The sequence below is a fragment of the Mobula hypostoma genome, chromosome 23, assembly GCF_963921235.1.
Source record: "Mobula hypostoma chromosome 23, sMobHyp1.1, whole genome shotgun sequence".
NCBI classification, from domain to species: domain Eukaryota; kingdom Metazoa; phylum Chordata; class Chondrichthyes; order Myliobatiformes; family Myliobatidae; genus Mobula; species Mobula hypostoma.
This window is the reverse complement of record NC_086119.1, coordinates 53,626,595-53,652,393: the sequence shown is the minus strand read 5'-3', so window position 1 is coordinate 53,652,393 and position 25,799 is coordinate 53,626,595. Positions and strand designations below refer to the sequence as shown.

The 25,799-nt window shown below is 42.7% G+C and overlaps 1 protein-coding gene across 1 annotated transcript in view; it reads left to right on the top strand.

The window, feature by feature from the left end:
- derl2 (derlin 2) overlaps positions 1-25,766 on the top strand; it is a 27,046-nt gene extending 1,280 nt beyond the window's left edge. Inside the window, exons 2-7 of the mRNA XM_063031562.1 lie at positions 5,194-5,259; positions 6,030-6,103; positions 6,265-6,358; positions 7,620-7,815; positions 17,699-17,789; positions 22,641-25,766. Coding sequence (XP_062887632.1) covers positions 5,194-5,259; positions 6,030-6,103; positions 6,265-6,358; positions 7,620-7,815; positions 17,699-17,789; positions 22,641-22,734 — 615 coding nt within the window. The 3' untranslated portion in view covers positions 22,735-25,766. The remainder of the gene's footprint in view (positions 1-5,193; positions 5,260-6,029; positions 6,104-6,264; positions 6,359-7,619; positions 7,816-17,698; positions 17,790-22,640) is intronic.
- The last annotated feature ends 33 nt before the right edge of the window (positions 25,767-25,799 follow it).

Here is a 25,799-nt window from a genome sequence, read left to right as displayed (position 1 = left end):
ATGGGCTCGATGTACCAGGAGTCAGTGCAAATGTTGCACTTTTTGCAGAGACTTTTGGCACGTCCTTGAATCTTTCTTTCCATTCACCTGATGATCTCTTCTGATGAAGCTGAAGATATTCTCTAGTTCAGGTCTAATGTCAGGCATGCTACCCTTTTACTGCAAATGCATTTGTAAAAAGCTTTTTGTGTATTTTAAGTTAACTCTTTGCTGTTTTTCTCTCTTTCAATCTCCTACTTGGTCTCCCTATATTTATGATGACACAGTGGCCTAGTGGTTAGCACAACACTTTACAGTACAGGAACCCTAATTCCTTTTGCTGCCTATAAGGAGTTTCTACGTTAACAGAGAATAGTGCAACATGGCTACAGGCCATTCAGCCCACAGTGCTGTGGCGAACCAGCTAGAAAGCAAATCAAAAACACCCAAATAAGGTTCAAAGGTGCATTTAATGTCAGAAAAATGTATACAGTATACATCATGAAATACTTTTTCTTCACAACCATCCACGAAAACAGAGGAGTGCCCCAAAGAATGAATGACAGTTAAATGTCAGAACCCCAAAGCCCCCCAGCTCCCTCCTCCCATGTGTAAGCAGCAGCAAAGCAACAATCCCCCCTCCTCCCCCCCCCACCGAGCACTACATGCAGCAAAGCATCAATAAAGACACAGACTTGCAGTACCCCAAAGAGTACTCGTTCACCTGGTATTCAACATACCACAGGCTCTCTCTCTCCCTAATAAGGGAAAAAGAGGTGTCGCTGTTTCACAGCGAGAGGGGAAACATAACCAACAACTCGCTGATTTAGGATGTTAAAAGTCCATTGCATCGCTTTTTCTGAGCTCTGTGCCCAAAGAACCCTGGTCTCTGGGGACACAGCTTGCTGCTTTCGATCTTCTGTTTCCCACGACACACCGACTTCCTGCAGAGGTTCTGACCTCGAGTCTGCCAGCCTCCAGAGAAATGAGATCCTGAAACTCTGCAGGCGCGCTTATCTTCTAGGCCGTGTCCTTGGTATAACGGCCAGTTGTGAAACCCCGAGAAGACCGGGTCCCATTCCCACAAAGAACCAAAGTCAGCATGTAACTCCAGGTCAGGGTCTTCAAAAGAACCCTGAAAGGGAAAAATTAAAGATAGAATTAGAGCTGTTTCTGAAGATGCAGGCAAAGGAGTCGGCGTTAGGCGCCGTTGTCTCCTACATTCCACCCCTTACTAATTCCTCCTACCTACACAATGTCCATATCCCTCCATCTTCCTTACATCCATGTGCCTATCCAAACGTCTCTTAAAAGCCTCTACCACCATACCAGGCAGCACATTCCGGGCATCCACAGCTGCGAGTATAAAAAAAAAACTTAACACTCACATCTCCCTTAAACCTACCCCCTGTCACCTTCAATGCATGCCCCTGGTATTAGACATTTCAACTTTGATAATCAGATGCTGTCTGTCCACTCTATCAATGCCTTCCATAATCTTGTAAACCCCTATCAGATCTCCCGTCAGCCTCTGGCGCTCCAGAGAAAACAACCCAAGTTCTTCTAGCCTCTGATGATAGCACATGCCCCCTAAACCAGACAGCATTGTGGTAACCTCCTTCTGCACCCCTTCCAAAGCCGCAGCATCTTCCCTATGGTGGTGGGTGAACAGAACTGCAATACTCCAGATGTGGCCTGAGCAGAGTTTTATACAGTTGCAACATAACTTCCTGACTTTTGAACTCAGTACCTCAACTAGTGAAAGCAAGCATTCCAAAAGCCTTCTTAACCACCTTATAGACCTGTGTAGAAACTTTCAAGGAGCTGTGAACTTGGATCCAAAAATCTCTGTGCTCTGCCCTTATCAGTGTACTATCAGCTTGTATTGGCCCTACTGAGGTGCAACTAAGACTGCATGCGTTTCCTCCCACAGTCCAAAGACGTACCGGTTAGTAGGTGACTTGGTCATTGTAAATTGTCCCGTGATTAGCTGGGTTTAAATCCAGGGGTTGCTGGGCAGTGCGGCTCAAAGGGCCAGAAGGGCCTGTTCCATGTTGTATCTCTTAGTGTCCTGCTGCAATATTAGTCTTACACATGTTGTATTTCACCTTTTCATTTGTCTTCAAAGATTCAGAAACCCTACTTTTCCTTGGATGGGATTATGTCTAATTCCACCAGGATGTTTCTTTAATATCCCATGTTTAATTATGCTTTATAATCGTATTTTGTGGGTCCTTTATTAATCATTGAAATTAGTCCCTTTTTAGTTAAAAATTTTCACTTCAGTTGATACCTTTCCCTTCTAAAGCTTCTTGTTGTTTCATCCAGTCCCATGTCAGCAGCTGATACTTGCCTAAGATTCTGGTGATCACCAAACCTTCAATCTCCTGCACACCACCAAACCTGGTCTCCTGCAGGGGTTGGTGTTGGGACAGGTTCTTTTCAGTTATATATCAATGAATTGGATGATGGAATTGATGGCTTTATGGCCAAGTTGGCTGATGATATGAAAGTCGATAGAAGGGCTGGTAGTGTTGAGGAAACAAGGAGTCTGCAGGAGGACTTCAACAGATTGGGAGACTGGGTAAAGAAATGGCAGATGGAATGTCGCTTAGGGAAGTGCATAGTCATGCACTTTGCTGAAGGAATAAAGGCGTTCAACTATTTTCTAATGAGAAGAAAATTCAGAAATCAGAGGTACAAAAGAACTTGGGGAGTTTTCGTACAGGATTTCCGAAAGGTTAACTTGCAGGTTGAATCAGTAAGGAAGGCAAATGCAATGTTTGCATTCATTTCGAGAGAACTAGAATATAAAGTCAAGGATGTAATTCTGAGGCTTCGTTATGCATTGATCAGACCATACTTGGGGTATTGTGTTCAGTTTTGGATCCCTCATCTAAGAAAGGATTGGAGAGTGGCCAGAGGAAGTTCACAAGAATGATCCCAGATATGAAAAGGTTAACTTACAAGGAGGATTTGATGCCGCTGGGCCTGTACTCGCTGGAGTTCAAAAGAATTGGGTGGGTGGAGGAGATATCTCTTTGAAACCTACTGAATATTGAAAGGCCTAGGTAGAATGGTGGTAGGGAGGATGCTTCCTATATAGGAGAGTCTAGGACCAGAGGGCACAGGTTAAGAATACAGGGACATACCTTTAGAACAGAGAATAGGGGGAATTTCTTTAGGCAGAGGGTGGTGAGTCTATGGAACTCTTTGCTACAGATGGCTGTGGAGATGAAGTCATTGGGTATTTTTAAATGGAGGTTGATAGGTTCTTGAGTAGTCAGGGCATGAAGGGATATGGGGAGAAGGTAGGAGATTGGGTCTGAGAGGGAAATGGATCTTAACCACACAGTCAGCTTGCGCAGAAGCTTTGAGTGTCCTAGGGACTCAGACCAGACAAGATCCCTCTGATCCTCCAAACTGCCATACTATATTCTGCCATGATATTTGACCTACTAAAATGAACCATTTCACACTTATCTGGGTTGAACTCCGTCTGCCACTTCTCATCCCAGTTCTGCATCCAATCAATGTCCCACTATAACCTCTGACAGCCCTCCACACTATCCACAACACCCCCAATCTTTGTTTCATCATTTGACTTCTTCCCCCTTCCTTTCCAGTCCTGATGAAGGGGCTCGGCCAAGACGTCAACATTTTTTCCCATCCGTAGACGCTGCTTGACCTGCTGAGTTTCTCCAGCATTTTGTGTGTATTGCTCCGGTAAACCTCTCACTTGGAGGGAAGCAATGATCTCTTGACGTCGGTGACATATGGCTATGGGAATATAGTATAAATAGATTGAGGGAGAAGAGGCTAAACAAACATATACAGAAGAGAAGCCGCAAATGAAGCTGGTAACAACCATAAATAAGTCTGAGGCAAAGGTGGATGATCCCACCCAATACCCACAGTCCTCAGCCACTGAAACATTTCACTTGATCCTGGTCGTTCCCCCTAATGAGAAACTGCATTCTGTTCCATTTCCAATGAAAGGCTGGCAATCTGAAAGGTTAACTCTATTTCTCTCCCCCCAGATGCTGAGGGCGTACAGTCTTTTCTAATTTTCTGCGGGTTTGCAGGATCTGCAGTGTTTTAGTTTTGCAGCGTTGCTTCATTTTTGATTCAGGTGGAATGCACTCAACAAGGAATTTCTGTTGTTCATGTTTCGTGAATCCATTCCCCTTTATGGCCTTGTGACTGTGCTGTCCCAGTCTGCATTAAGATAATGGACACCATCACTGCTCTGGCCTTGCGTCTTTTCTGTTCGTTTACAATATAACAGCTCTCCTGTTGTTAATTGGTCCAAACATCATATTTTTGGATTCAACCCTTTTCTATATTATATCATAGCTAAATCAATCAGTAATCAGCCATGTTTTTCCTGTATATCTTTTAACAAAGAACATCAGACTCCCAATTTTTCCTTTGAGCTAGATCTATGTTATTCACATTGCACCATTGTTTTATGGGATGCAGGTCTCAAAATCTCCCGCAGGATATAGTGTGCACGAGCTGACATTCAGCCCCACCAGTCTATGCCAGTGTTTTGTCTGCTCGGGGCTCCTTCCATCTTTCCGCAGATAATGAGGTACCCAGAGTATCTCTTTGTGGGCATGCTGTGAACACATCCTCAAGTGTGCTGGGATGTTAATGCAAATGATGCATTTCTCTATGTTTCCATGTACGTGTAATAAATAAATCTAAATCTGAATCTTTGTTCCCTTTCGTCCCCTATGCTTGTTGAGCCTCTCTCTAAGTCTATTTCTACTATATTCCCAAGCTTAACTAGCAGCAGGATTTCAACCTGGTGTACGGATTAAAACTTCTGGTTGTTACTGTTGCCCTAAAAAATACTGTAGCGTTACCCTGCCTGACTTTTGTTGGCATTTGTAGAGAATGATAGTCTGTTCTACTGTCTGTCAATGCTGGATGAGGACTATATTGCTACACTTTGCTCTAACTTCCCTTGTTTCCCCACTTTGCTGTTGACTGTTGCCCAAGACTTTGTTAAATTTATTGTTTTCATGTTTGTGGAAGCTTATAAACAAATTATTTGATTTTTCATGTATCGCAACTGACTGCAATTGAAAAGCGATTCATTGTCTGGGGTGGTTTAAGGTAGCTGTTGTGTGCAAGTATTTTGGAAGAAAGCACTATTTGTATGTGCTTCCATTTTTGTTGATGAAAATCATGTAATTCATTTTTCAGCAATTAGAAATAATCACACCATTTCAGCTGTACCTCAATCCAGAGTTAATATTCAAACATTATCAAGTAAGTGTTGTGTTTCTATCTCTAATGTATTATGACTCAATGTATGTGCTCATCTTTCTGATTTCCAGTGCAGCAAAGCCTTTCCTATTGTAAATTAGTACAATACTGCACATGTAAAATCCCCCTTCTAACTGAAGTAGCTGCTTTCATTTGTTCTGATTATGTCTTAAAATAATGGGATTTCTGAGTCTCTTCCCCAATGTCAAAATACCTAATAACTATTAAAGTTACTACATTGAGGCTAATTTTTATCTATCCCATTTCCCCCATCTGAAGTCTCAGTGTCTTAGTGACTGACTTTCAACCTTTTGCAGACCATTTGTATTTCCTCACAATTTGCAAATCCATCTATTTTTTCACATCATCAGCAACTTTGGCTGGAGTCCACTCAACCTTTCCATCCAAATCTTCAGTATAGTTTATAGATGGTTCAGTCCTGGCAACAACCCACAAGCATCCACTAGTTATTGAATGCTAAACTGAAAATGATGTATATCTTGACTTCCTGTTCGTTGTTAAGCAATGTTCCATCTGTCTATTTATGCTATTATATTAGCCCAACTCCATGTACTCTTGTGCTGCAAACTTTTAATATGACAACTTGTTGAGGCTTTCCGCAAATCTAAATGCACTACATTCTACTTGTTCCACATTATCTATCCTGTTTGTTACATCCTTTAGGAATGGTAGTTGAATTGTCAATTTTGCCTTCATACAACTTGCTTGATTTTGTGATTTTCTGTGATGTTAACCTGTGCTTGTTTTTGTAGGTTTGGCGATTAATTACAAATTTCCTGTTTTTTGGTACAGTGGGATTTAATTTTTTGTTTAATATGATCTTTCTGTATCCTTTTAACGGTTGTATGAATAGACAATTAGAAGTTTGATTTAAAAAAAAACTGCTTTATTGCACAGAACTATGCTGTTCTGTTTAACCAGTGACATGTCCATTTTTACTTGCCATTCTTTTATTTTGATGCATTCCCTTAACAGTTGTAACTGCAGATACCGGTACTGTCGCATGCTAGAGGAAGGATCATTCAGGGGCCGCACTGCAGATTTTGTCTTTATGTTTCTTTTTGGTGGCTTTTTGATGACCGTATCCTTCAGCCTTTGTTTAATGGCCTTTTTCTACAAAATTGTAAAAGTGAATAGAATACGAAATTCCTTTAAAGATTAGTAAACTAACTAACTGAATGTAACTTTTTTGAACTGTGCTTCTAAACTGTGGACTTCAATAACTAAAACTATAAAGGATGTAGACTCAGTTGACACTTTTAACCACCAACTCAGAACCTATTTATTTAACCTTGCTTTTAATGAACATCTTTTCGTCTTTTATTTTCATGTTTATTTTTATTTGAACTACATTGTCTGTTTGAAAAGTGCTCTGTAAATGAAGTTTTATTATTATTTCTAGTGTTAGATTAACAGTACAAAGCATTTAGGGTTGAGACCTGCATCAGGATCAAAAATATGGAAGGAAATATAGTCACTATAAAGAGGTGAAAGGGAGTGATGGACGATAAGGAGGGAGTAACAGGTGGATTGTGTCAGATGGGGGAAGAGGGGACTTTATAGACAGAAGCCACTGGGTTCCCACCAGCTTCTGTCTGTGAACTCCCCCACTTCCCCTCCTGGTGAAACAGCCAGCAAACTCAAAGACCTTTTCCCACCCTAGCCATACTCTTTTCCATACCCCCCCCCCCACTTCCATTGGGCAGAAAACACAAAAGCCTCTAAGGACAGCTTCTCTCCAGTTGTTATAGGACTGTTGAACAGTTCCCTAGTATGATAAGATGGGCTTTTGCCCTTACAGTCGTCTTCTTTATGACCTTGGACATTACTTCCTGTAACTAACACTTCATTCTGCACACTGTTATTTGACCTTGTACTACCTCACGGCACTGTTGTAATGAACTGATCTGCATGCATGGTAAGTTTTTCACTATATCTCAGTACACATGATAATAAATCAGTTTATCTGCCCATCATTCTTTAACTGATTCCGCCAGTCACTTACCAGCCCCGTCTCACCCCTGCCTCTCACCTCTTTATACTAGCTATTTTCTCTTTACACTCTCAGTTCTAGTGCAGGGTCATGATTTGAAAGGCCTATCACCCTTTTGCCTCCCCAAATGCTATTTGACCCACTGAGTTTTTGCTGCAGGTTCCAGTGTCCACCATCTCTTGTGTCTCTGTTCTTGTTAGACAAGATTTCGGTCAGCAGGCAAATTGGAAAAACCATACGATTTATCAAGTGCGATGCTAATTGTTTTATCCTTTCTCCTCTCCCCGTTTCCCTTACTAGATTCTGCTACTCTCATTGAAAACAGTTACTCTCCTTAATTTTGTTCCAGGTTTTTGGCTCGTTTGTCAATCTGGTGTTCCTGGGACAAGCTTTCACCATTATGTTAGTGTACATTTGGAGCAGAAGGAACCCTTATGTCAGGATGAACTTTTTTGGACTCCTTAATTTTCAGGCTCCGTTCCTGCCTTGGGTACTAATGGGATTCTCATTATTACTTGGCAATGCAATCATAGTGGATTTGCTAGGTAAGAAAACAATATCACAATCAAAAATATTTGCCAATGTGAGAGCTTTCAATTTCATTGTCTGTCTAGGCTTGTATCTCATTATTTTCTTTTGTCTTTTGGGGAGGGCACTGGAGGGAAACTCATGCCTCATTTAAATCAAATGTTTTCTTTAATCAAAATATGACCTGTGATTTTATTTGGAGCCTACATCATTTTCATGTAGACTGACCCAATATATTTATTAGGTTCGTCTGCCATTTTTTTAATCCCCCATTACTAGCAGTCCAATATCCACTCTGGTCTCTCTTTTACTTTCTATATCTAAAAAATCTTTTTTTTTCCCCAGTCTTCTTTTGTAATATTGGCTAGCTTACCTTCATATTTCATCTTTCTTTATGGCTTTTTTTAGTTGCCCTCTGTTGGATTTAAAAGCTTCCCAATCCTCTAATTTTTGCAATTTAATATGCACTCTCTTTTGTTTTTATGCTGTCTGACTTGTCAGCCGTGATTGCCTCAACCTCCCTGTAGAATACTTCTTCATCTTTGGAATATATATTTCCAGCGCCTTCCAAAGTGCCCCCAGAAACACTAACCTTTGCTGTTCTGCTGTCATCCCTGCTAGTGTCCCCTTCCATCAACACTCAAGAAACTTGACACCATTCAGTACAAGGCGGCCCACTTGATTGGTACATCTTCCACAAGCATCCAATCCCTCCACCATCGACAAACAGTTGCAGCGGTGTGTACTATCTACAAGATACACTGCATCAACACACCAGAGTTCCTAAGGAGGCACCTTCCAGACTCATGATCACTACTATCTAGAAGGACGAAAACAGCAGATACCTGGGAACACCACCACTTGGAAATTCCCGCCCATCCCCCATAAGTCACTCACCAACCTGACTTGGAAACATATTGATGTTTCTTCATTGTCACTGGGTCAAAGTCATGGAATTCTCTCTCTAACAGCACTGTGGGTGTACCTACACCTCAGGGACTGAGCGGTTCCAGAAGGCAGCTCATCACTACTTTCTCAAAGGCAACTAGGGATGAGTAATAAATGCTGGCGTAGATGGCAATGCCCACATCTTGTAAGTGAATTTAAAAATGTTAACTTTGGCCAGCTCCTCTCTTATGCCTCTGTACTTTCTTTTACTCCACTGTAATACAGGTTTCCCCCGCCATCCAAAGCTAGAGCCTTCCTATGAAGCGGTTCATAAGCCGGAATGTCGTAAAGCGAAGAAGCAATTACTATTTATTTATATGGGAAAATTTGTGAGCGTTCCCAGACCCAAAAATAACCTACCAAATCATGCCAAATAACACATAAAACCCAAAATAACAGTAACATATAGTAAAAGCAGGATTGGTATTGTAAATACACAGCCTATATAAATTAGAAATACTTCTCCACAATCATTACTGCACTGTTCTTCGTAGCGAAAATCTCACGCAAGCGCCGTCAGCAGAAAATCTCACGCAAGCGCTCTCAGCAGAAACACTCTCTCCAGTAACCTTCAAGCTATGAAGCTGCCAAATCATACCAAATAACACAAAAACACACAGCCTATAGAAAGTAGAAATAATGTATGTACAGTGTAGTATCACTTACTGGAATTGGGACAGCGCCAAGCACACTGATGATGGTGTGTTAGGCTGAGTCAGAGTTTGTGTGGTGCAGTGGCCCCCACCTTCCAAGCAGCGAACCGATACGGATCCGTGAAGCGTGCAGGGGTACAGCGGCAGCCGGGACGCACCCAGCATGTCTTTAAGAAAAAAGCCGAAACAAACAAGCTAATTAATTAGGTGCCACCCGGCACATAAATGCCGGCCCTGATCAGAGGCGAATTGTCTCTGATCTGGGCCGACATTTACGTGCCGGGTGGCACCTAATTAATTAGCATGTTCATTTCGGCTTTTTTCGTAAAGACGTGCTGGGTGCCTCCCAGCTACCGCTGCATTCTCCGCGAATTGGTATCTGCAGCCCGGGGGTTGGGTTGGTGGGACACTGGGGTGTCGATTGTTATCCTTTCCTCTTCCAATTGCATCAGCTCTTCATCTATCAGTTCTTGGTCATGGGATGCCAAAACCTCTTCAACATCATCTTCGTCAGCTTCCACAAGCCAAACTCACTTTGTCCTTACTTCGTTCACCACGATCGAAACGCTTAATTATGTCTAGTTTACACTAAGTGTAACACCCTTACGAGCTCTTTCAGGCTTTTCCAATACCTCAGAACTCATCTTGTAAACGGCTGCTCACAGGCACGTACTTAAGCAATGCTGGCTAGAATGCCTGGGGAGAGCACCTGCTCGGGGCGCACACTGCCTTTTATTGCGCACTGCTTTTTTTGTAACAGTGAAAACACCTTCTGTTAGCGAAAACAGGGAACTATTGTAAGTCTTTCATAACAGTGAGGTTTCGTAAAACAAACGTTCAAAAAGCAGGGGACACCTCTGCTACATCTGACTTTAGCTTCTCCCTCTCAAACTACAGGGTGAATTCTATCATATTATGATCTCTGCCTCATAAGGGTTCCTTTACCTTAAGCTCTCTACTCATTTCCAATTTATTACACAATACCCAATCCAGAATTGCTATCCCCCTAGGGGGCTCAAGAACAAGCTGCACTAAAAAGCCACCTTATAGACATTCTACAAATTACCTTTCTTGAGATCCAGCACCAAACTGATTTTCCCAATGTACCTGCATTTTGAAATCCACCATGATTATCACAGCATTGCCCTTTTTACATTCCTTTTCTTTGTCCCATAGTAATTTGTAGCCCACATTCTGGCTACTATTTGGAGGTCTGATAAGATATTGATTCCGGTAAGAAGGCACTTCATGTGAGCAGCTCCAATGGATTCTACATCTTCTGATCCTAAGTGACCTCTTTCAAAGGTTTTGATTTCATTTTTTTCACCAACACACACCCCACCCCCCTCTACCTCCCTGCTTGTATTTTCGATACAATGTGTATCCTTGGGTGTTAGGCCCCAACTGTAATCATCTTTCAGCCATGACTCAGAGCTGCCCACATCATACCTGCCAATCTCTGACTGCTACAAGATTACCTACCTTATTCTGTATACCGCGTGAATTCAGTCTGGTATTCATCGCCCTTTTGATTTTGACCCCTGCTACACTTTAACATCTCATAGACCGCAATTTTGCCATATCATCTGCCTGTCCTTCCTCACAGTCTCACTACTCATTGCATCTAGTTGTGTATACCGGTTGTCCCATCCTCAGCCCTATCACTCCAAATCCCATCCCCCTGCCAAATTAGTTTCAACCCCCACTCACAGCTCTCACAAACCTGCCCACAAGGATTTTGGTCCCCACTGGGTTCAGGTGTAACCTGCCCTTTTTGTACAGGTCGTTCCCTTCCCAGAAGAAATCCCAGTAGTCCAGAAATCTGAAATCCTGTCCTCCTGCACTAATTCTTCAGCCACATTCATTTGCCAAATCATCCTGTGTGGCACAGAGATTACTACCCTAGGAAGTCTCAGCTTTCTGCCTCACACCCTATATTCTCTCTTCAGGACTTCCTGTCTTTATCTACCTATGTCATTGGTATCATATACATACAATGACTTCTCGCTGTTCACCCTCCCACTTCAGAGTGCCGTGGACCCAATCTGGGACCCTAGTACCTGGGAGGCAACGTACCATCCGAGTGTCTCTTTCACATCCACAGAATCTGCTGTTGGCTGCTCTAATAATGGAATTTCCTATCACTAATGCACTCCTCCCCCCTTGCCTTCTGAACCACAGAGCCAGACTCTGACCATGACTCCTCCCTGGTAGGTAGTTCCCCCCCCCCCCGCAACAGCAATATATTGTTGAGGGGAAAAGGGTACTCTGCATTGGCTGCCTGTTCACTTCCCCTCTGTTGACAGTCACCCAGGTACCCTCCTGCAACTTTGTGGCAACTATCCCTGTGGCTCCTATCTGTCACCTCTTCATTTTCCCAAAGGTCATCCAGCTGCAGCTCCAGTTCCTTAACACAATCTCTTAGGAGCTGCAGCTCGGTGCACTTCATGCAGATGTTATCAGGGAGACTAGAGATCTCCTGGAGTTCCCACATCTCACCAAAAGAACATACCAGTACCTCCAAACACATGCTCAGCGCACTAGCTATGTACTAACAGGAAAAGATTACTAGAAACCTTATTACTTACTTGGAACCTCCCCTTGTACTTGCTCAGTCCTGTTCTTGCCTCAGCCTGTTGAGCCAAAGCCTGACCACTCTAACACTGGTCCACTCACGCAGTGGCCGCTCTACTTGCACCTCCCTTCTTTTTATTGGCCCTGCACTGATTTCAGCAGCCAAAAAGAGCCAAAACCAACAAGAGCTCTTTTTAAGCCTCACACTGCAGCACCAATGAGCGACCACTCACGCTGATTTCAGCCCGCCAAGAACATCAGATGAGCCCTTCAAAGTGAATCCATAGGTTGTGGAAGACAGAAGAGCAAATATGTAAAAAAATTACTGGGATTACAAAATTAGCGAGGTAAAATATCTGCTACCCTAATATCGACAGACAGCATCAAAGAAAAGGGTGCAGAAGGTTCAAAATAACAGGAAAAAATATTGGTGGTTAAAATTAAGGAAAACCTAAATGTTTTCTAAAGGACACAGGAAAACAAATTATTGGTTCCCCTCCAGTACTGTTTGCAGCTGAACTGGAGGAGGAACATCCTTGTAGGAAGGTTCAGGGGTTTAAACTGGAGTAGGACGAGAACCAGAGTGCCAGGACAGCTCATGGAGTTGTTGTGGGGAATGTAGATGTTAAGCTTACATCTACAAAGGCAGGAATTAAAAAGTAGAACATGGTGGGTATTGTGTTCTGAGTTGTTTCTGTTTCAATGCAAGGACTATTGTAGGTAAGGCAGGTGAGCTTAGAGTGTGCGTCAGCATTGTAGCTATTTGAGGGACTTGGTTGCAGGAGGGGCAGGAATGGTAGCTCAATAGTAGACCATAGAAGGGAAGGTATTAAAGAGGGAGGAGTGGCATTACTTGGCAAGGAAAATGTCATGACAGTACTCAGACAGGACGGTCTGGAGGACGTCCATTGAGGTGATATGGGTGGAATTGAGGAATAAGACTGGTGACCATGTTGATCAGAACTCCCAAGAGTCAACAGAATTTAGAGAAGCAAGTTTGTAGAGAGATAGCTGACAGTTGCAAGAAATATAAGGTTGTGATTTCAGCTTTCTACATATTGGCTAGGATTCCTATACTGTAAATGACTGGGTGGGGTAGCGTTTGTCAAGTGTGTTCGGGAAAGTTTTCTTAATCAATATACAGAGGTCACAACCAGAGAAAGTGTCATACTGGGTTTCTTTATAGGGAATGAGAAAGGGCAGGAAGTATGCGCAAAGGAACATTATGATCAAGTAATCGTAATTCAAGATAATTATGGAGAAGGATAGGACTGGTCCTCAGGTTAAGATTCTAACTTGGAAATAGGCCACCTTTGATGGCATCAGAAAGTATCTGACAGGTCTGGATTGCATAGGTTGTTTCCTGGCAAAGGGATGCTTGGTAAGTGGGAGTGCTTCAAAGGTGAAATATTGGGGGTATAGGTTATATGTTCTTGTTAGAATAAAAGACAAGGCTTACTGCTTAAGGGAACCTTGTTATTGAGTGGTATTGAGGCCATGGTTAAGAGGAGGAAGGAGGGGCATGTGGCAAATATAGGCAGCAAGGATCAAGTGAGGCTCTGGAGTATCAGAAATGCAAGTGAATACTTGAGAAGGAAATCAGGAGGATTTCTCATTTCAATGAGAAGACTTGACAGGGTATATTGTAGTGGTTAGTTTACTGGTCTATTAGCCAGAGTTCTGAACTGCTCATCCTGACGTGAAAGTTGGAATCCCACAGTGGTAGGTGGTTAATTTACATCCAAGTAAACAAGTTTTCATTTTTTGTGAACTTCTGCTGTCGGGATTGTAGTAGAGTGGGTGGAAGGTTGGTAGAGGATCTCAGTTATTTTAACAATGGTTGTATGAAAGGCCCATTCTCTCATTTGCTTCATTGGACATATTGGTTATGACTTGCGACTTGTGCTTGGAAATCCTCCCAGGTGTGTAAACACTGCCACCTTGCAAGACCAGGCCAGCAAAGTTATGGGACCACATCCAGGTTTGCAGTAATACTCAGATAGTAGTTTGGCACCCAGCTCACTTATTAGTCCGGAACCTAAGCTGATCGCTGAGTGGAGTTTGACCTGAGCTTGGGGTCTTGACTATGGGCTGATTGCATGGCTTGTGCCAGTGTTGGGATTTGAAACCCAAGGGGGCAGCAGTGTGCTGGGAGCCAGAGTCGAGAGTGCTTGCATATTTCCTGCTTCCTTTGAACTCATTGGAAAATTTAACGTACAACTGTGTAGCATGTAAAAAAAAAGTAAAATAAAAATGTCGTTGAGAATTAGTGGAATAACATCTCATTTTGGAAAATCTGCTTGTCCCAAAGCCTTGAGATTTCCAGATTATTGGAGTTCTACTGTGCACAGTTATTCTCTCAGTGTTGCTGAAGCTTCTTAACTAAACAGCAGTGTGCAGAATCTAGGGTAGAGTGCAAGCATTCTAAAAGATGTCTGATCATCACCATCTTGAGGTCACAGTAAGTTAATGGGGATAACTTAACAGCGGACTGAAACACTTGAGCATATAGACATTAAGAAAGAAGATGTGCTGGAGCTTTTGAAAAGCATTAAGTTAGATAAGTCGCTGGGACCAGTTGAGATAGATATACCCCAAGCTACTGTAGGAAGCGAGGGAGGAGATTGCTGAGCCTCTTGCGATGATCTTTGTGTCATCAGTAGGGACAGGAGAAGTACCAGATGATTGGAGGGTTGCAAATGTTGTTCCCTTGTTCAAGAAAGGGAGTGGAGATAGCCCAGGAAATTATAGACCAGTGAGTCTGACTTTAGTGGTGGGCAAGTTGTTGGAGAAGATCCTGAGAGGCAGGATTTATGAGCATTTGGAGAGACATAATCTGATTGGGGATAGTCAGCATGGCTTTGTCATGGGCAGGTCAAGCCTTACAAGCCTGAATGAATTCTTTGACGATGTAACAAAACACATTGATGAAAATAGAGCGGTGGATGTAGTGTATATTAAGGCATTTGATAAGATTCCCCATCCCAGGCTCCTTCAGAAAGTAAGAAGGCATGGGATCCAAGGAGACCTTGCTTTGTGGATCCAGAATTGGCTTGCCCTCACAAGGCAAAGGGTGGTTGTAGATGGTTTGTATTCTGCATGGTGGTCGGTGACCAGTGGTGTTCGGCAGGGATCCACTCTGGGACCCCTCCTCTTTGTGCTTTTTATAAATGACCTGGATGAGGAAGTAGAGGAATGGGTTCGTAAGTTTGCTGATGACACAAAGGTTGGGGGTGTTGTGGATAGTCTGGAGGATTGTCTGGGGTTACAGTGGGACATCGATAGAATGCAGAACTGGGCTGAGAAGTGGCAGATGGACTTCAACCTAGATAAGTTTGAAGTGGCTCATTATGGTAGGTCCAATTTGAAGACAGAATATAATATAAATGGTAAGACTCTTGGCAGTGTGGAGGATCTGAGAGATCTTGGGGTCTGTGTCGACTGGACACTCAAAAGCTGCTGCAGAGGTTGACAGTGTTGTTAAGAAGGTGTGTGGTGTGTTGGCATTCATCAACCGTGGGATTGAGTTCAAGAGCCATGAGGTAATGTTACAGCTATATAAGACCTTGGTCAGACCCCACTTGGAGTACTGTGTTCAGTTCTGGTCACCTCACTACAGGAGGGATGTGAATACTATAGAGACTGTATAGAGTATAGAGATTGGCGTCCTGTCGTACTCACTTCAATAATAAGCAAATATTTTGAGAGGCTGGTCAAGGATTACATCTGCAACTTGCTACCACCCAGACTGGACCCCCTACAATTTGCCTACCGACACAACCGATCGACAGATTACACAATAGCCACAGCTCTACATACCGTTCTTACACATCTGGAGAAGACGGATGTTTATGTGAGAATGCTGTTCTTGGACTACAGTTCAGCATTCAACACCATAGTTACATCCAGGCTCGACAAGAAGCTCAGAGACCTCAGCCTTCACCCTGCCTTGTGCAGCTGGATCCTGGACTTCCTGTCAGATCACCAGCAGGTTGTAAGATTGGACTCCCTCACCTCCAACCCTCTGACTCTCAATACAGGAGTTCCTCAGGGCTGCGTACTAAGTCCCCTCCTTTACTCACTGTATACCTATGACTATCGCCACCCACAGCTCCAATCTGCTAATTAAATTTGCCGATGACAGCTTGGCCTTGTCTCGAACAACAACGAGGTGACCTACAGGGAAGAAGTCATCTCTCTGACACGGTGGTGTCAAGAAAACAACCTCTCCCTCAATGCTGTAAAAACAAAGGAGCTGGTTGTGGATTACAGGAGGAATGGAGACTGGCTAATCCCTATTGACATCATTGGATCTGGGGCTGAGAGGGCAAACAACTTCAAGTTCCTCAGTATCCACATCTCCAAGGACCTCACGTGGTCTGTACACACCAGCTGTGTGGTGAAAAAGGCACAACAGCGCCTCTTTCACCTCAGACGGTTGAGGAAGTTTAGTATGGGCCCCCAAATCCTAAGAACTTTCTGCAAGGGCACAATTGACAGCATCCTGACTGGCTGCATCTCTGGGAACTCTACAGGACTCTACAGAGAGTGGTGTGGACAGCCCAGTGCATCTGTGTTGTGAACTTCCCATGATTCAGGACATTTACAAGGGCAGGTGTGTAAAAAGGGCCCGTAGGATCATTAGGGACCCAAGCCATCCCAACCACAATCTATTCCAGCTGCTACCATCCAGGAAGAGGTACCGCAGCGTAAAAGCCAGGACCAACAGGCTCCAGGACAGCTTCTTCCACAAGGCCATCAGACTGATGTACTCACGCTGATTTAGGTGTACTCTATATATTACGTTGACTGCTCTATTTATTATAAATTACTATGATTGCACATTTAGATGGTGACGTAATGTAAAGATTTTTACTCCTCATGTGAAGGAGGAGTATGTGAAGGATGTGAGAAATAAAGTCAATTCAATTCAAAGGAGATTTACAAGGGTGTTGTCTGGATTGGAGGGTGTACCTTATGAGAATAGGTTGACTGTACTTGGCCTTTTCTCCTTGGAGTGACGGAGGATGAGAGGTGTAAAAGATGATGAGGGGCATTGATCGTGCAGATAGCCAGAGACTGAAATGGCTAACACGAAGGAGCATTGCTTTAAGGTGCTTGGAAGTGGGTACTGAGAGGATGTCAGGGTAGGTTTTTCACACAGAGGGTGGTGGGTGCGTGGAATGCACTGCCAGTGGCGGTGGTGGAAGCGGATACAATAGGGTCTTTTAAGAGCCTCTTAGGTGGGTGCATGAGCTTAGAAAAATAGAGGGCTATGTGGTAGGGAAATTCTAGGCAGTCTCTAGAGTAGGTTACATGGTCAACACAACATTGTGGGCCAAAGGACCTGTAATGTGCTGTAGATTTCTATGCTCTAAATAAATAGAAACTTGCTGGGATAGTGTGATTGGGATAAAAGTGGATTGTAAGGAGAAAGGGTCACAAATTTATTTATAACTTTCAAAAGCACACAAAATTGGATAAGAGGTGAATAGGCAAAAGTGGTAGCGTTACAAGGAAAGACGAGAGGAGTGACGGAGTGAGACAGATTGTGCTTCAAAGAGCTGGTGTGGTGTAATGGGCTGAATAGTCCCTGTATGGTTTGGTTCTGGGTGTTGCGTGTAGGGTGCAGGTGATAATGCTAAGGAGGTGATAGTTCTTTTGGAATCATGCTCTACCTCTAACTTCCGCACTTCTGTATCTACCTGCTTGTTTTTCACTTCAGGAATTGCTGTGGGCCACATATATTACTTTTTGGAAGATGTATTTCCAAACCAACCAGGTGGGGGACGGCTACTTAGGACTCCGAGCATTTTGTAAGTATTACCAAAGCTTTTGTTGAATGTTTCAGTACAGGCAATTCCATTGGATTTCAATTGAAGCAATTCCACTGACTGTCTCAGTTTATAGTAGCAACCGAACGATGGTATTTATTTCAAACATTGTTGAATCATTTAATTTATCTACCTTTCCCATTGAAAGATGGGTCATCCAATTTGTGTTTGTTTTCACTGGTGTAAAAGAGATCACAATGTGAACACTGAGTGCTTGACATAAGATTGGAAGCAGGTGCAAGTGAAGCAATACTTCACTTGGAAGGACTGTGTGGGTTCCAGCACAATGGGAAGGGAAGAGGTGAAACGACAGGCATCTTCTGCAGTTGCATGGAAAAGTGATTTAAGAAGGGAAATAATAGTTGGAGGGGCTGAAGAGAAAATGGATGGAAGGGCAAGGTGTGTCTGGGTGTGGAATTTTATTCGAGTGGTGGAACGGGTGGCTGCAGAAACTGGTGGATTGGAAGGAAAACACCAAGGGAAAACACTTTGCTCTATCCAAGAGAAGAGTAAAAACAGGAGTGCTCTTGTATTATTATGAGATGCAATTCATGCTTGAGAAACAGTGCCTCATTTTCTGTTTTGGCACTCTGTAACCTTCAGGACTTGATACTGAATGTTGCACCCTCAGGTAACGTGCTTGCTCTGTCTGTATTAGCACTTTCCGCAGTAGGTCATCTATCCGCAATATTGACTGTTTCCCTCTACCTTTTTCTGACCCATTGGGCAAGATGTCTCCACAATGAACTCTACTGACATGGATGTCTACACAGAAATTTCTGGTTTACAAAAGTGCATTGTATATTTGCAGAAGAAACTCCTTATTCTCTGCCTCACCATCCCCATTCTCCCATCTTCCTCCTCTTGATGATAATTGGCCTTCTAAAGCTCTTCACCCTCCCCATTTCCTATCTTCCTTCTCTTGATGATAATTGGCCATCTAAAGCTCTTCCATTATTCTTCAAATCTCCTGAGTTTGCAGTCTTTAGTTGGAACTAAAATTACATTAAGCCAAGTCAGCAGTGAAATTGCATGTCACTCTTGATTATCCTTGTACTCAGTCATCTATCCTCCAGCTCTCTTCCCCATTCCATCCCAAAGCAACCCTTGAGCAGCATGAAGAAGTGGGGATCAGAGATAAATACTTAATAAGCAAGAGGGAGAAAGTTTACTGCAGGTTACTGGGGAGATATAGTACTGTGCAAAAGTCTTAAGACACCCTAGATTTTTTTAAATGACTTTAGTTATAGGTGTCTTTTTGTCTTCTGCATTAGTGTGCCAGTAGAAAAGAGTAAATTTCAGATTTACAATTATTCATTTTCCAAAAAATAGTTGCAGAGAAATTGTGTATTTTGTTAAAGAAAGTAACATATTAATAGAACACTTTTCAAAATCTTTATGACTTTATAGGTATATAGCCCAGTACATGTTTCAACAAAGATTAAAAAGACAGGTGCTAATGATAATGACATAATGACAAACTGATTAACTGAAACAGAATGGAAGGAATCAAATTAAGTGAAACTAAAAGGTGAGGGTATGGCAGATATGACAAGTTAACCTTCAAATAACCGTGGCATTTTTGAGCATAGCAACAAGACACAAGGTGGTCATGCAAGGTCTCTCCCAAGCAGAAATTTTACAGCAGGCAGGATTTTTAAGATCTGCTGTTCAAGTTCATCTGAAGAAACACAAAGAAACTGACAAGGCTGAGGAACAGAAATACCATGGAAACCAAGTACAGCTGATGAGATTTAGCAAACTGAAGTGCCTTCTAAATCAGAACTGCTATCAGCTCTGAACTCACAGAAAGCCCTCCACAGTCCAGAGAAGTCTTGTCAGAAATAGTCTGCATGGAAGAGTTGCTGTCAAAAAGCCATTCCTCCAAAGTGGAAACAAAGTCAAGAGACTCACCTGAACACAAGGACACACGGTCTGGGGTGCTGAGCAATGGCAGCAAGTGCTCTGGACCGATGAGTCAAAATTTAAAATGTTTGGCTCGAGCAGGAGGGAGTTTGTCCATAGAAGAGCTGGAGAGTGCTACATGAGTGAGTGTCTGGAGCCAACAGTGAGGCATGGTGGAGATTCCCTGGAGGTTTGGAGCCGCATTTCTGCAAATGGAGTTGGTTGTCTGGTGAGAATTAATGGAGTCTTCAATGCTGAGAAGTACAAGCAGATTCTCATCCATCACGCAATATCATCAGGGAGGTGTATGATCGGTCTCAACTTCATTCTGTAGCAGGACAATGACCCCAAACATATGACCATGGTCATAAAGAACTACCTTCAGCAAAAAGAAAAACAAGGAGTTCTGCACAGATGGTCTGGCCTCCACAGAGCCCTGATTTCAACATCATCGAGGCTGTCTGGGATTACACGAGAGACAGCCACAGTCCGCAGTGGAACTGCGGCATGTTCTCCAAGATGCTTGGAACACCTACCAGCCAATTTTCATATAAAACTGCACAACAATGTACTGAAGATAATTGATGCAGTTTTAAAGGCAAAGGATGGTCACACCAAATACTGATTTTGGTTTTTTATACTGTACCTCTCGTTATAGTAATTTTTTTGATATTTAGAAACTTTTCATTTCATTACTTTTGGAAGCATTTTTACTGTACAGGATTTTTTTACACGTGCGTAGGACTTTTGCACAGTACTGTGGAGATGAAGATACAGTTAGCTCAGTCATAGTTTTATTAAATAGTGGGTCATACTCAAGGTTAATGGCTTACTCCTGCTGCTAATTCATGGAATTGTATGCTGGAAAATAAAGGATGAGTGAAAAACGCTGCTGAAAGTGTGGTGTACAAACAAAGAAGCAAAACCCCGCAGCACAAAACCTGGCTGGAGTGCCTAACACCAGAGGTCATTCTCAAAGCTAGAGGATGTCATTTCTGGGATGAGAAATTTCTTCAACAGGGGAAAGAGAATAATTAGAATTTTTTGCTTGGGAGGGCTATGGAAGCTCAGTCACTCAGTACCAAAAATGAGTGCGATATTAAAATACGGAAACTCAAAGGATATGGTTAAGTTTTGGTAAATGTTGCTGAAGTAAGCATGATTGTATTGGAAAAAAAAGGAAGTAACCACAAGAGGCCAAATGGCCCACTCCTGTTTCTTATAAACAGTCAGTCAACCTTATCTGCACTTTCAATGAGGTAAGTGCATTCCTCTTTAAATGAGGAGACTGAAACTACAGATGATACTCCAAGTGGGCCCACCATACCCTGTGCAGTTGAAATAAGTCTAAATTCTTCTGATAATCCAAGCACCTTGCAATATGGATGACAAGAGTTTAATGTCTGCTAAGAGAGGAGATACAATGGTGACTAATATTCCATTACAATTAAGGTCTTTGGATTAGCTTTTGCAAGTGTGGTTGGATTGACCAGTGTGGCCCTCTCTGAATGCAACTGCTTCTCAGGAACATCCTTCTGTTGTACAGTTTGTAATCAGAGTGTATCTTGACATATCAAGTTATCTGAGCTGACCTTTATCAACCTGTTTGTCTGCCTATGTGACATTCTGCAGATGCATCATTAGCGAAGATTACCACTAGGACTTTTGTTGTCAACCATCTTTTGAGTCAAAACTCAGACAAAGATAGGTCTTGTCCCAACAGACACAGATAACTGCTGAACACTAACTCAAACTATGTACCCACGAAGTTTCAACCGGCCACACCCCTGTTTTCAACTGTACTCTCCCCTTCCCACCTTGTTCCTATAGACCCAAAATAATCTGCAGATGCTGGGGTCCAAGCAACACTCACAACACGCTGGAGGAACTTAGCAGGTCAGGACGAAGGGTTCCGGCCCGAAACGTTGACTCGTTTCCACGGATGCTGCCCGACCTGCTGAGTTCCTCCAGCGTGTTGTGAGTGTTGCCTTGTTCCTATAGACCGATGTTTTCCCAGCAAATTTCTAACAGATGCGAACGCCCCATCAGCATCTGCCACGAGGTCCCATCCCACCTAATGTTGCTAATGCAGCTCCACTGGTCACTTTGCTCCATTGTAAGGAAATGCAGCTCTTTTATAATACAAACTACTCCATTTGGAGAGGACGTCTCACTGTATGTTTTACTCCCTTGTACTTATTTGAAAAGTAGTGATGGCTTTATTAATGCAGTGGCCACGACACTTTGCTGTGTTTAGGTAACAGTGGTAATTCTAGCTTGGAGATGGACTGTTTACTTCTGCTGCCAGCTTGGAAATCTAAAAAGCTGCAGATACTGGTAGTCTAAAAACAGAAAATGCTGGAAATACTCAGCAGGTCAGGCTGTATCATTAGGAAGAGAAACGATCAACATTTCAAGTTGGAAGCACTTCAGATCTAGGAAGGAGATTAAAGAAGCTCATGGTGCATGCCTCTGATAAGTTATAAGTGAGGTTACCAAGCGGGTAAACTGTGAACGTGGTTACGTAATCAGTGAGTGAATGGGAGCATTTAGACAGTGAGAACATAGAGTGGACCCTAGAACATAGAGTGGAGTTTTGAAATGCAGGAAAACATATACTGTTACTATAGAGCCTACACACGAGTCATACCCCATCCATTCTCTGCATATTCACGTGTCAGAACTCTGGACTTGCCCTCCCTCCATCTTATTCCAGCTTTTGCGCCCTTCCTTTCCAGTCCTGATGAAGGTTCTCACCCCAAGACAACAACTGTTTCTTCCTCTCCATTTACGGTGCCTGACTTGCTGAATTGCATTTTGTGTGTGTTGTTCAACATTTCCAACATATGCAGAATCTCTTTTGTTTATTCTATATGATATTTGTGTTCACAAATCACCCCAGCATTAAGCTCTGTTTCTCATTGGCAGGAAAGCTATTTTTGACATTCCTGAAGAAGATCCCAACTACAATCCATTGCCTGAGGATCGACCTGGGGGCTTCAACTGGGGTGAGGGGCAGTGACTTGGAGGCTAGCCATGAACAACTGCTAGCCACACACACTCTTTGGAACCTCAGAGGACAGATTTGTTCTCATTTGCCTCCCTACTGCTTGCCGTGACCTTGGTTCATTACAAAGAATACAATCTTACAGATTGCCAATGACCCACCAACCAGCAAGCACCTCCTGCGAAATGGATAATTGCCTTTCCTGATGGCCAATGGTGCCTATGCCTGTTATACTGGAATAGCTGATAGTTTCCATAAGGTCTACTCAATGGAACTGGACATCTGCGATTTACATTAATTGTTTCACAGAAGATCAAATATCTGAGGTTACAGTCATAAGTGTGGCCATAATTTTTATAACTTTTTTTATGAACAGTGGCTGACTGGTTTCAGAAGTGTAAGTATTATTTGACAATGAAATTGGAACCCGACTATCAAACTTTCTCTGATTCTTGACATTAAATTACTGAGCAAAAAGCGAACAGATGGAGCTTTTGATCTGTGTTAACATAGTCCTCTGTTAATACAGTTTATTTAGACCAAGTTTACTCCACCTCTGCAGTCAGTATACTTTAGAGAATACTTAAACCCTTAGAGAAACTGAAACCCTTGCGGCATAATCCTGCACTTACGTGATTTGGGCAGCGCAAGATTGTTAGCGTCGTTAAATAGGCTAATCCACAGATGAGTTTTAACTTGATATGTGAGGCTGCTTTTAGGTAATTGCCCACTGGTGGTCTGAGGATATCTGCATATCCATATTGCCAGCAGTTGGCGGTATTTCCAGTTGAGAGAGAATGATGTGAGTTCAAACCTCCCTCCAGAAATCTGAAGATGAAAGTATATACTGATATTTCTAAGCAATATTAGGGGAATATAACACTGGAAAGCTCTGTCTCTAAAATGAGACATTAAAATGTCTGTCTTTTCAAGCAGAGGTGTAAAATTGCAAAGAAGTTCAGGGTCTTATTCCCCCAATTGACTTTGTTAGGCAGATGTAGGGATCATTTATCATTCTGCCATTAACGAAGGTTGTTGTGCTCAAATTTCGAAGTAATGAAGTTCTATAATGTCCTGTTTTAGTTAACTCACCCTCTGCTGCATCAATTACCTTGCTAGGTTGATGGCCTCACACTGCATATGAAAAGTACTAGACAGTGCGCTGGTAAGGGTGAAGAATGTATAAAATGCCAGGTCAGATGCTGACTTCCATTCATTTCTTGCACTTGTACATTAATTAGCAGCATCCAAGTGTAAAAGAATATCTGGAACAAACTGCTTATAAATATGCTTAATTCATTCTGGTGTGATTGTATTAAACATTCATGCTTCAGTTTGGCCATTAAGGTCATAGCTTGTTATTTATAATTTCCTACATAGATTTTAGCTGACTAGCTCCTTGTGTGAGGTTCCCAACCTCCTTGAATCTGAGCAAGCCTTTAGTTTCTTGGGTCATGGAAAACATAGTAGAAAATGTCATGGGCAATAGGATGGTTTATGTCAGAGGAACTGGAACTTTGCAGTAGTGCGACACTGTGTTCATTTGCTGAAAGGGTCACCTCTGGTGATGCAACGCAGGTGGAATGATTCTGGGGATTGGTTGGAAAGATTGCAAGCTGGCAAAAAGCTTTCTCACCAAGTGTACTGCACTGAGAGCTGTTCTCCACGGCTGTACTCACATCCAGGGCTGTGGTCCCACTCCAGAAGTTTGAAATTGCAGGCCAGATTGCCATCAGCGAAGTAGCAGGGGACAGCAGCACTGTTGATAGAGCAATCCTATCATAGCATGATTTGCGCTCTCAGATGAACGTAAAGGTCTGTGCGTTACTTTAAAGGTGAAGAGAGATGAATATTTATACCCTTGTTATCATCAAGAGCAGTCTGTATCTTTGTTAATCTGACTGCTGTTCTGAATCTCTGACTGAATGAGAAATATATTAGCTGCCTCTTTGCTGCGGGCAGGTTGAGAGGATGTGGATTGGCAGTCTATAATGCAAGTTCATACCAGTCTGACCCTGGTACTCTGTCAAGGTGAGTGAATTAAGGTCCTGTCAATGTAGGTCCCAACAGCTACTGAGGCAGAACAAGTGTTTACCGTTGGGAATATCCCTTAAATTCACAATGGAAGCTCAGCTGGTTCATTGTCAACTGGCCTTGGCATTTGGTCTGATTCATGAAGGGTTCAGCATTCCCACTACAGCTTCAGTTCGCAGGGTCACAGGTTGCCAGTGACTGCATCCTCATTAAAACTGAGACCTCCGTTTTATCTGATTGTAATCCTAATTTTATGTAGCTAGTGAGCTAAGATTTAATCAGATGGTCTTACTGTTTCTTTTCCCTTTATTGTTGGTAGTGTGAAATCCTTCCTGATCACTGAGTTTCGATGTGATTGATCGGTGAGCAGGGAAGCAGGTTCAGGCTGCTGCTGCTCTGCTTTCTGATTTCAGCACCCAGCCTGGGTCGTGGTTTGTATGCATCGACCAGGCTCAGCTGGTCAGTACAGTCAGCTGCCTGATTAATGGCCCGTACCCACTGCACTTGTACCTCATCATTCTGTCCCTGGCTACCTCATGAAGCTGAACAAGGGTACTGTCTGAACTGCTTGGAGACTGGATCTGGCCACCTGTATCACTGAGCCTCACACCTATGGAGGTGACAGCTAGATGTGGGCATCACATGGAGCTGCAGCTGCAGCTACCCCATGGATCTGGAAGCATCCCTTATTTCTGGCACCCTTGGGCCCGCCCCACAGATTAGTATGAAAGATTGAATCCTTTCAATCGGTTTATTATTGTATCAAATCTATGTCAAGCAAAGTACTTAGATATTTTTAATCATACTATGTGATTCCCATATGCAGAATATTGTGAAGCTGTTGGGTGTATATCTGGTTCCATTTACAGCATGTTAACTGATTATTTAAAAAACCTACACTTTGTAACTTGTTTCTTGTTCAACCTTTTAGTGATGTTTGACAAGAGTTTCACCTTTTTATTCTATGCTCATCTCCAATTTATGGAAAACCTTGTGATAAAAATTAAATTATTTTCATTCATATTTCTCAAATTCTTAAGGTTTTT